General features: G+C 42.3%; 1 protein-coding gene across 1 annotated transcript in view; it reads right to left on the reverse strand.

The window, feature by feature from the left end:
• LOC149127640 (maltase-glucoamylase-like) overlaps nt 1-12,330 on the reverse strand; it is a 46,039-nt gene that overhangs the window by 2,496 nt on the left and 31,213 nt on the right. The window contains exons 11-18 of the mRNA XM_089329636.1: nt 10,769-10,900; nt 10,526-10,642; nt 8,625-8,738; nt 7,237-7,321; nt 5,937-6,054; nt 4,260-4,431; nt 722-838; nt 65-219 (exon numbers count right to left, since the gene is read on the reverse strand). Of these exons, the coding sequence (XP_089185762.1) occupies nt 65-219; nt 722-838; nt 4,260-4,431; nt 5,937-6,054; nt 7,237-7,321; nt 8,625-8,738; nt 10,526-10,642; nt 10,769-10,900 (1,010 nt within the window). The remainder of the gene's footprint in view (nt 1-64; nt 220-721; nt 839-4,259; nt 4,432-5,936; nt 6,055-7,236; nt 7,322-8,624; nt 8,739-10,525; nt 10,643-10,768; nt 10,901-12,330) is intronic.

Below are 12,330 nucleotides of genomic sequence, written 5' to 3' on the forward strand. Positions count from 1 at the left end.
ATTTCACTCTGATATTTGATGATGCGACTGCATTAGCAGACTCCGGTGGGACAGGTAAGCTTACTCGTGCAGAAGGGGCCTGGCCACCGTGTCACCTCGACTGTGAGCTCGGTAGAAGAGGGTGTACAGGTAGGGCAACAGAGTGTAGCGGATGTTAAGGTAGTGCCGGGAGGAATTCAACAGCAGAGAGTCAGCACCGAAGGAGGCAGGATCCTGGTCCTGGGGAGACAAAGAGTTTGCAGCTGTGGGCTGGCGTCAGGACAGCAGAGGCACCTGCAGAATTCCACAACAAGGATTTCTCTCCAGCACGAGCCGGGACCTTGGTCGCAAAGCTGGCAGAGAGGGACCTTCTCATCACAGAATGCCAGTTCCTCACCTGCAGCTCGCCTGCCCCATTCACTCGCCAGGATTCCTCCCTTGGCAGACTGCGTTTTAAGAACTTTGAGGTTTTTCTTCATTTGCTTCTCATTACCAAACGGGCAGTGCATATAAAAAGCGTAGAGGATTGGTAGAAAGGTTCGCAGACTCACTCCTGACTTCAGGGCAACAGCCCAAGGCTGTGGGGCGTCTTCGCCAAGCAGCGTCAGTCCCAGTTTATTGCAAACGCAATGCAAAGCACCAGGGAAGGGATTGGCCCAGCAGATTTCTTGTCAAGGATTTAGACGGACCCGGTCCTGGTGAATGCCAAGTTTGCATTTATTTTATCTCTTGGGTGCCTTACCCTGTAGCCTTGGCCGTTGTGATTCCTGGAAAGTGGGTAAAAGGCTCCCAGCTGCATCCACCTCCTGCAGAGCTCCTCCGGGGCATCCAGGTAATAGCCGCAAATGTCAGGTCCCACCTGGAAGGACACACAGACAGCGTGGCCACCGTCTCCATCCCCCTCTGCCGTCTACAGGGTCCTCCCTCCGGCGCTGTGCGAGAGCCCCTCACTGAGAAGGCTGACATCTGACTCTGAGTGGTCAGAGCTGGTTCCGTCCTGAGCCCACATTTCACTGCTTGGTGACCCTTCCGTGCCTCAGTCTCCCCACTTAAAGGGATACTAACTTCCTACACAGAGTTTTAGTAAGTGAGGTAAGGAAAACACCTGGCATAGAGTAGTTTTAGAGTAAACAGTAACTAATCCTACTGCTAATACTATTCTGACTACAAATCAGAATTATTTCACTAGATCATAGCTCTGATCATGACGCTCATCTGCTCAAAAACCTCCAGGATCCCTTGCGGTCCATCCTAATAGCTCATCCAAACTGGTTCCATCCGGCTTCTCAGCAAGCCTTCCCATTCTCATCCTGCATAATACCAGCCCTTACAGACACATCAGTATTCTCCCACACTGGTTTCACTCACGTTTCTTTCTCAGTCTGGTAATGAGCACCTCCCCTCCACAGTCAGGAGAAATGCACCTGTTTTTCAAGGTTAAACTCAAGCAACTTCCTTTCCATGAAGTTTCTCTTGACTCTCTCCCCTCAACTCTGCCCGTCCCTCATAAGCCTCTCAGTTGGCAAACCCCTTTCTCAGGGGGTCCTATGATACTTAATTCACATGCACTACTGGCCTTTTTACCCCAGTTTCTCGTAACTATTTGTTTACATGTATGACTGCTTTTATTAAATCGCTAATTCTTTGGCTATAGAGAAGGTATATGGGTTACTGTATCTCCATCATGCATATTTAGCTCAGTCTCTTGAGCATAGTAGGAGCCTGATAAATACAAGCATACTTCAAAAAAATTCATGGGAAAAAAAAGTCCATGGGAAATGTTATTACAAGAGAAGCTGGTTTGGGCACAAAAAAAAAATTTTAGAGTCCATGAATAGTTTTTTCATAATGCGTATTTTCCATGAACTTTTTTTATGTTTCGTTTCACTTTACCTCCAAGGCACTATTACTTCTTTTTCTGTCTTTTTTAAAATTTTATTTAAATTATAGAAGTTTCACATATTTGATACATACAGATTTAGGAACTTAGTGGCACTTCCCCCCAACCCTCCCTTAAGACCACTCAAATGGGTATATTTCAAGAGCTTTTGCACTAAAATAAATTTATTCTTTTTTTTAAAAGATTCACTTATTTAGTTGAAAGGCAGGGTGACATAGAAAGAGGAGACATTCCTGAAATGGCCAGAGTGGCCAAAAACAGGTTTTTTTTTTGAAAGCAGAGATATTAATATTACAGAGTGGTTGGCTAGTTGTCACCGATCAGGGAGAACATATGATATTTGTCCCTTTGGGACTGGCTTAATTCACTCAGCATGATGTTTTCCACTATGAGAAATTGTGAGTTGATCGGTCCTGGTCCTGACTGTTGATGTACAACTTAATACTTTATCTCTTTTAGTATTTTTTTTTGTTCTACTTTAATACTATTGGTTGAACTCTGTAATCAACACACATTTATTCTTAGGTGTTGAAATTTAACTGAAAAGTGATCCCTGTTAAATATAAGAGTGGGAATAAGAGAGGGAGGAGATGTACAATTTGGGACATGCTCAATCAGACTTGCCCCAAACAGTAGAGTTAGAAACTTGCCAGGGAATTCCAATTCAATCCCATCAAGATTGCATGTACCAATGCCATCTCACTAGTCCAAGTGATCAATTTCAATTCACAATTGATCACACTGATAGGTTAAGAGTCAAAGGGATCACACAAACAAGACTAGTGTCTGCGAATACTAACTGATAGAATAAACAAGGGAGAGAACGATCCAACATGGGAAGTGGGATACACAGCAGACTCAAAGAATGGCAGATGTCCTAAACAGCACTCTGGCCTCAGAATCAGCCCTTAAGTCATTTGGATCTGGCTGAAGAGCCCATGAGAGTATTTTAGGCATGGAAAGCCAAGACACCCTGGCAAAAAAATAAAAAATAAAAAATAAAAAAAAAATAAATGAAAGGTCTCTGTGAGTGAGATCCCAGTAGAAAGAACAGGCCATCAAAGAAGGAGGTACCTTTCTCTGAAGGGAGGAGAGAACTTCCACTTTGACTATGACCCTGTCTAAATAAGATCGAAGTCAGCGAACTCAAGAGGCTTCCATAGCCTTGGAAACTCATGACTAGAGCCTAGAGAGATTTCTGATGCCATAAACAAGAGTGTCAATTTGTTAAGTCAACAACAGGAGTCACTGTGTACTTACTTCTCATGTGGGATCTGTCCTTAATGTGTTGTCCAATGTGAAGTAATGCTATAACTAGTACTCAAACAGTATTTTACACCTTATGTTCTGTGTGGATGCAAACTGATGAAATCTTTACTTAATATATGCAAAACTGATCTTCTGTATATAAAGATAATTGAAAATTAATCTCGATGTGAATGGAATGGGAGAGGGAGCAGGAGATGGGAGGGGTATGTGTGGGAGGGAAGTTATGGGGGGAAAAAGCCATTGTAATCCATAAACTGTACTTTGGAAAATTGTATTTACTAAATAAAAGTTAAAAAAATACTGCAGAGTGAGGGATTTGTGACAGTGATGATAATGTGGAGCATCCATCTGGGTCTCCCGTGCGAGTGGCATCTTCTGCTGCTTCCCCAGGCTCATTAGCAGGGAGCTGGTTCAGAAGAGGACCATCCAGGCTCCAACCAGCACCCATATGGGAAGCCAGCATCACAGGCAGTAGCGTTGCCAACTGCTCCACAATGCCAGCCCCGAAGCCTATCTTTTAATTCTACTTCACCATGGACTTCCTGAAGTACCCTCCCACTTCAGGGAATATCAGGGTTGTACTTAATATTTTCTTTTCTTTTTTTTTTTTTTTTTTGACAGGCAGAGTAGACAGTGAGAGAGAGATAGACAGAGAGAAAGGTCTTCCTTTGCCGTTGGTTCACCCTCCAATGGCCGCCGCACTGATCTGAAGCCAGGAACCAGGTGCTTCTCCTGGTCTCCCATGGGGTGCAGGGCCCAAGCACTTGGGCCATCCTCCACTGCACTCCCGGGCCACAGCAGAGAGCTGGCCTGGAAGAGGGGCAACCGGGCCAGAATCCGGCACCCCGACTGGGACTAGAACCCGGTGTGCCAGGGCCACAAGGCGGAGGATTAGCCTATTGAGCCGCGGCGCCAGCCTTTAATATTTTCAGAAGGCTAGACAAGAAAGTATGTCACAGTAGTAGAGCCATACGCATATTGACAAAGCACATGTTCTTGAGACATTAGATCACCAGGCCACGCAGGTAGGAGGGGAGACCTTGTGACCTGAGAATTCCCAGAATGAGATTGCCGGGTACGGAGACCCACTGAGACTGGGATGGGGACTCACCATGGGAATTCCAAAAAGGTTGAACTCGAGCACGCCAGGGATGGACCACCGAAGATCATTCCAGGTGGCTGTGTTGTCTCCTAACCAATGGGCTGCAAACTTGCCAGACCCCGCAAACGTGGAGCGGGTTAAAATAAAGCTTCTCCTACTAGGGAACACCGTCTTGATGGCTCTAGAGAGGGAGAGAGGTTTAGGGAGACAATGGAAGATCGTTTGTCTCAGCCAGGGAACACAGAAGCAGTGCAAAATATTAAAAATTAACACCCCATTCTCTTCTCCCAGTTTCCTCCTAGCAGAGTTAGAGTTGCTGTTGGAAGCAGGCTGCACCATTAAGTATGTTCACATTTTTATTATTTTAAGGTCTTTTATGTGCGTGATTAACCCCATAATTTAAAGAATGTCAAAAGCAGCCTTGATCATTGTGATAAGTGAAATCAGTCCAACCCAGAAATACAGTATCCTATGTGCTCTGTTGTTTGTTGAAGTTAATATAGAGAGTATTACAATTGTGTGGATTAACATCACTGGGAATTTAGTTATAAATATGCTTCACTGAATCATACCATGTATTTGACAATATGCTCTCTGTCCACATCATGATCACTGCCATGAATCCCTCACTCTGCAATATTAATATCTCTGTTTTCAAGGAAAAATAGTATACCTGTATATGTGTATAATGTCTACATTCAATGTGGATGTGGCAAAATGTTAAAAAGAATTGTAAAATAAAAGAAACTGCCTGGAAAATGTTAATAACTAGAGGGATATATATTTTATAACACAAAGGTAGAGATTAACTTTACATAGATGTCTATGCTTCGGTCTTTCATATCAAGCGTGAGACTCTAGACATACACACAAATGGTCTTATGAAGAGATTTTTGGTAGTTAAATTCTATTTAAATAGAAACACTTTGATAATTTTCAGTAAGAAAAGACATTTTAAAATTATATATATGTACTTTTATAATGACATACATATCCTCTATATTTTAAATTAGAAGTTTTTGTTCACATTCTTTAAAACTTTTGTTACAGAGTTTTCAACAACTTTCAAAATGGCCAAAGTTAGACCCACCACTTTGGCAATGAATGAATGTGCTTTAGGCCGGATTTCCTGCCATCATTGTTCATATCAAGCAGAAGAACTTCTCAGCACCTTTTGCTCACTACTATTTGAGTCCATAACAAATGTAACAGGGCACAGCAGATGGGTGCTGAAACCTCACAGCGCATGGACAACTGTGTGCTACTTCACCTTCGTATGATAGTCTACACAGTGTGTCAGAGGGGAAAGCACATGAGCTTTGGACTCCTGAAGAAAAGGGCTCATATTTGCCCGTTGTCCTTCATCAGCTGTGGGCCTGGTGCAGGTTTCCCAGCTGCCCCCTTTTTTCTTGCAACCTTCCTTTCATTCTTTCACTCCTTCATTCCTTAAGTTAATACACTCCACAAGTTTTTACTGGATTTCTTCTTGTCTGTGTCAGATAGTTTCTTCCTTCAATGATGTCAGCCATGTTTATCTTATAGAATTCTAATGTGACATATATATACTTAGAATACAGTTGGATACATATAGTTAGAAATTATGTATGCGTATATATCGTTCTACATATCACCCAGCATCTAGCAGAGCAAGAACCATATGCAAATGCATAGCAGTAGTAGTCTTACTCGTCTGTGGCGATTGCCATGGAATAGCCATACAGACTGTGGACATCATACTGCTTGCCCCAGTGCTGCACTGCATCCATGCAGAGACTCTTGGAGAACAGGTACCCATTCAGGATTCCTGAAACAAGAGGGATCCATCATCAGGGAGAGCCTCAGGTGCACATTTCCTGCTCCTTGATTGTCACGCTGCCTGAAAGGGCGCTCCCTTCCTCGGGCATCTGTTGTAAGCATTCTGTAGACAGTTGTACTGCTCCTCACTAGCAAAAGGGCAGATTCTCTGACATATACATCAGTTATGGGGCCCGTACACATCCTCCCGCCTGGGCTCTCGTGGGACCACAGGCAGCAAGGCATGTGGACGGAAGAGGATCCGTTAGAATTGAGGCTCAATTTGAACTCCTCAAACTAAGCAATTAGCCCAAGAATAGAAATATTGGATAAAAGTGTAAATTAATCTCTGCCTCACTTTTCCCTTCACGGTGGGTTATATAGAATTACTCCTAATCTCTCTCTCGTTCATCTTCTCTCTGGTCCCGTTGCCCTGCTCTGTTCAGATTCCAATTACACTTGGATCCTAACTCTTTTGCAGTAGCCTCTTGATGACCAATTTAGTTCTTCTAACTAGTTGTGTACTGATGCCAGATTAGTATTTCCAAACCACTGGACTATCATAGCTTCCTTTTCCTAAAATATAGATTCTGTCAACAAAAGAATGAAAGGCACACTGCTTTGCCTTGCACTCAAAGCCCTCAACATTCGATTCTGACCTATCTGCCCTGATCTATTCCTGTAGTCTTCATAAAACACTATAATCCTAGAAGCTCTTTGAGTTTCTGGTTTTCTTTGAACTACAGCTAGTGCTGTGATTTCGAGGCACACCCTGAGAGATAAAGTCGTTCAATGTTCAGTCAAAGTTCAGTAACAACACAGTCACTGACTTCTCAGGCCACGGGTCCGGGCGCCCTCTCATCCCCTGGTCCAAGTCTGTTTTTCACACAATGGATATCAGTAGACTTCACCCTCACCTGAAGACCAAGCGTGCTTCTCCGGGCTCTGACAAGCCCTGCCCTGTGGGTGACATAGATTAGCCACCAGCTGTGGCTTCTAGGCCATATGCTCCCTGGTCTGCCCAGCATGTTTTTTATTTTATGCTGTCTTAGTTTCTCTTTTTAAATTACCACAGTTTACTTTCACTATGTGCACTCACGTACAAACTCCTCTGCCAGATTGCTCAGATCTATCCCATGAATTTAAATTATCAGACATTGCCACCTTAACCAAGCTGACCACCAAGACTTACTCGGAGTGAATGGAGGATAATTTAGGTTGCTTGTGGAACATCCTGAAACCGAACCATCAACAAAATTGGCCACTTCATTCATATCCTACAAGACAAAGAGCATCAACTTTAAAAAGTAAGACCATCTCTTGCCTAGTACTGATCAAGTCTCTTTTTTGAGTGGGAGTGATCAGAGAAAACATTCTAGATTATTTTTAAATGCAGGGAATGAAATGGATTTTTCTGTTTTTTTCTACTCATTAAAGACCCTACTCCCTCGAAACTGTATATGTCAATCACTGAAAAAGAACAATTTCCAAATATAAGTGAAAGAAATTTCTACTTATAAAATGTTATATATATCAACTAATAAATTCTCTCTATATACAAATACAACTATGGATACACATGCACGTAAATGCATATTCATACTATGACAGAGAGGAAGTACACACGAGCCACTTGCTATGAAAAAGAAAGATCTGGGAGCTGGTGCTGTGGCATAGTGGGTAAAGCCACTGTCTGCAGTGCCAGCATCCCATACAGGCACCAGTTCAAGTCCCAGCTGCTCCAGTTCCAATCCAGCACTCTGTGATAGCCTGGGAAAGCAGTGGAAAATGGTCCAAGTGCACCCACGTGGGAGACCCAGAAGAAGCTCCTGGCTCTGGCCATTGCAGCCATCTGGAAAGTGAACCAATGGATAGAAGACCTCTCTCTACCTCTGCCTCTCTGTAGCTCTGCCTTTCAAATAAATAAATAAATCTTTAAAAAAGGAAAAGAAAAAGTAAAAGAAAGATCTCGAAGGTTGCATATCAAAATATTGATGGTGGATGCCTTTAGTTGCTATCATTTGCACAAATTTTTGCTTTCATCTTCTCATATACCTATACTTTTTGAACTTTCTACCATTCTCTTGTAAATAGAAAATCTTCCAACACCAGAACACCCTACAATTTGCTGAATGTCAGCTGGAGTGCTGTTTTTCATCCCCCACGGTTTCTCTGGCTCTGATCTCCTTGTCCAACCTGTTCAAATGAAAGAGCCTTGAACTAGCAATTGAACAACTCATGAACTTTCTCATAATGCAAGGGGTATATGCCCTACCTTGGTTTTAGCTCATTCATTTGTAAAAGGACAGCTAAACTCGGGGAAAAAATGTCTGAGCTTTCTTCCACTCTAACCTTCTGCTTTGATTGTAAGCTATGTGTTTTAGTGAAATTACTCGGATGGTAACACAGGGAATACTGAGAATGACTGTCATACTTGCTTTGCTCTCCTCTTCTCCCTATGACCCACAGATACAGAAATACAGATATGGATATAGATAGATAATAGATATAGATACAGATGCAGATATAGATAATAGACAATCTGAATATTTATCACCTAATAAAGGTTTACAAACTCACAATCCAAATTCCATCAAATTTCACTTGATTGTAGAAAAGCTCGAATTCATTTGCCCACCAAAGTGCACAGGTTGGATTAGTGTAATCAGGAAACACAGTTGTTCCAGGCCAGACCTGCAGGATAAAAAGAAAAGCATGGTAAAAGGAAATCAAGTGATGATAGCATAAATCGAATTACTTGGCAAAAATCAACCCGTTAACATGGTCACAGCACCAGAGATGCTCTGGCACAGGTCCTTCTCAGTTGGGAAAGTGACTCACCCAGGCTATTAAGAACAAATGCTAAATAAATACTCACTCAAGGAAAATCATAGTTTTAAAGAAGTGATCTGGTCCTTAAGGCATGAATCAATGGATTAAAGTGCTGTCTCCCTTACTAATCGTTATCTCTGACACACTCTTCCCTATTTGTTTCTCTACTCCCAATTCTGGGATGGTAAGTGAGAGAGAGCACTGTGTCAATTTCAACAGTCCATTATTTTTAATGTATTTAATTTACTTATTAAAACATTTAAAATTTTTATTATCAACAACTATAAACATTTATGAGGTACAAAATGACATTTCTATACATTTAATCAACATGTACTGATTATATCAAAGTGATTAATACTACCCTTTCTTTGTCATTATTTTTTTATTTTTTTAAAGATTATTTTATTTATTTGAAATACATAGTTTATAGAGAGAGGCAGAGACTGAGAGAGAGGTCTTCCATCCGGTGGTTCACTCCCCAGATGGCTGCAACAGCCGGAGCTGAGCCGATCCAAAGCCAGCAGCCAGGAGCTTCCTCTGGGTTTCCCACGTGGGTGCAGGGGCCCAAGAACTTGGGCCATATTGTACTGCTTTCCCAGGCCATAGCAGAAAGCTGGATCAGAAGACGAGCAGCCAGGACTAGAACTGGTGCCCATATGGGATGCCGAAGCTTCAGGCCAGGGCTTTCACCCACTGCACCACAGCCGGCCCCTGTCATTATTTTATGATTAGAGCCTTGAAGCTATTCTCTTTAGTTTGCTCACAAAGTATACAACAGGTTACCATGAACGATAGTTACCCCATTACGCTAGGTAACACTGGTACCTTTTTTTTCTAGCTAACTACAATTTGGTACATATTCTCCAACCTCCCTCATTGCCCCTATTCTCTTAGCTTCCAGCAATTATTCTTCTTGTTCAGACTGAATTTTTTGATTCAACATATGATGGAGAACATGTAGAATTTGTCTTTCTGGCTGATTTCACTTAATATGTCTTCCAGTTCTATCCACTTTGCTACAAATGACAGGATCTCATTTCTTGTGGATAAATTGTTTTCCATTGTATATATACACTACAGTTTCTTTATGTAGTCATCTATTGATGGATACCTCATATGACTTATAATATCAAATACTTTTCTATATTCCTTTCCTAAACACTTTTTCTAAGATACTATATTCTGAAAGGAATATCAGAGGTATGACAAATGAACCAGCAGTTAATAAATTCATAGAAAATAAGGACAGATGAAAGTTTGAGAAAGAAGCAATCAACCTTGTCAAATACTGCAGAGAAATTGAGTACGAAGGGAGACAGAACAGTTCCATTGGATTTATGGGTCAGGAGGTGACTAGTGCCATTGACCAGAGAGTATCGGTGAAGTGATGTGGGAAGAGACTAGTCACCAGTCCATGCAAATAAGGGTTCCTCAAAAAGTTGATGATAAATGTGTACCATGAAAGCATGGATTACAAAAAAAATTGCAACAAAAAAAACATCTTTTAGTTCTTTTTTCTGTGAATTTTTTGAAGTACTCTTGCATAGGCATCCGAAAATGCACATCTAAACAATCACACACATGTTCTATCACAGCACTTCCAACAGACCCCACCAACATACCCACTGGCTTTCCCACTAAGTTACCTCTCCAACGATGGGAGTCACACCGTCTGAATCATTCACCCAAATCTTCATAGCCGAACCTCTGTCATATGGGCCATAGGGATTACTTGGGAGAGAGTTGTTAGAGATGGCTGGGTCCTAAAAATGCAGAAAATGCAATGACGAGACTATCTGTAAGCTGGAGGCACTGAAGGAGACTGAGAGTCGGGGGATGCAGGAGGGGAGGGGGCATAATGAAAAGGAAGAGGGCATCGCATCACCTACCGCAATGATGACCAATTTCTGCCCATTACTGTGTAACTCCTCAACAAACTCGGGAAAGCCGCTGAAGTCCACTGGATCATAGGTGAAGTCCTTCCTCTCGTCCATGTAGTCAATGTCAGCATGCTGAACGTCCTGCAGATACACAGAGAGTCCACAACTTAGTGCCTAGGCATTTCCCCGTTAAATGGAGTCAATCAAGTCATCGTCAGGACTCCTGAGATCAAGGCTGACTCTGTGCTGGGCTTTCCCTGGTTAGTACTCAGTCCCTGGTATCCGAGTGCTTATTTTCCAAGAATAATTTCAAAAGCAAATTGTCTCACCCTTGCAATCAGATTAACTGTATACTGATGACAAAATCACCCAGGCATTGAAGACATACACACTACACGACTTTTACCACATCCACAAGGTAAAGGTGGGAAGGCACTACTGCCCCCACACATCTCGCTTATTTTCTACCCCACATTTTGTTCTGTTTCTTCTCTCTACTTCCAAGTTTCTGGTGTTTATTCTGTCCTAATTTTGTCTGTATGAAAATACTAGGAACTAGAATGAGATTTGCTGTTGTTCTAATAGCCAGTTTGTGTCTTCAGGGAATGGTTAGAGAGGAGAGAAGATTATAGTAGAGACTTCGGGGCTCTCCCCTTTGCATTCCTTGCAAAACCTCCAATACCACTATAGCCAATATAATAAACACATTCAAATTTATCCATCAAAGCATACAAATGTTTTATTACATGCAGGTACCACATCATTTTGTCCACTTAAACTTGGACACAACACTCAGCTCAGTTAACAGTTTTCTAGTCCATGTCTAAGTGTTTGCTTTCACATTCCACTTCACTGCGTGTTGGTAATATTTCATTTTTTCACTCCCTGGATCACTGAAGAAGGGAATTCTATCCATATGTGAGGAGAACCGCATGGAAAATAGAAAGCCACCATCACGTTAGAGATGCAAGCATGGAAATAAGCTACTCTGCTTTTCTAATTTTTTTTATTTGACAGAGTTAGACAGGGAGAGAGAGAGAGAGAGAGAGAGAGAGAGAGAGAGAGAGAGAGAAAGGTCTTCCTTCCATTGTTTCATCCCCCAAATGGCCACTACAGCCAAAGCTACGCTGATCCGAAGCCAGGAGCCAGGTGCTTATCCTGGTCTCCCATGGGGTGCAGGTGCCCAAGCACTTGGGCCATCCTCCACTGCCTTCCTGGGCCATAGCAGAGAGCTGGACTGGAAGAAGAGCAACCGGGACTAGAATCTGGCGCCCACATGGGATGTGGTGCCGCAAGTTGAAGATTAACCAAGTGAGCCATGTCACCGGCCCCAGCTTTTCTGATATTAAACAGGACTTAGAATATTAAATGAGGTCTATAATCTCAGATGGGTTTTGATATTAAAATGGGGCCATTTATAGATAACTAAAGCAGGCATCTAGCATAGTGCCTGCCATGAGAATCTACTATTACTCTGGTTGTGCCAATTATCTTTTACCTCAATCCTGCCTCTGCATTTCACCTGCTATCCACTCCCTACCCCCATTTGCATAAACCCGATGAGTCCCAGA

This window comes from Oryctolagus cuniculus, chromosome 3 (assembly GCF_051225735.1).
Source record: "Oryctolagus cuniculus isolate XC-2025 breed Fujian yellow rabbit chromosome 3, ASM5122573v1, whole genome shotgun sequence".
Classification (NCBI taxonomy): Eukaryota; Metazoa; Chordata; class Mammalia; order Lagomorpha; family Leporidae; genus Oryctolagus; species Oryctolagus cuniculus.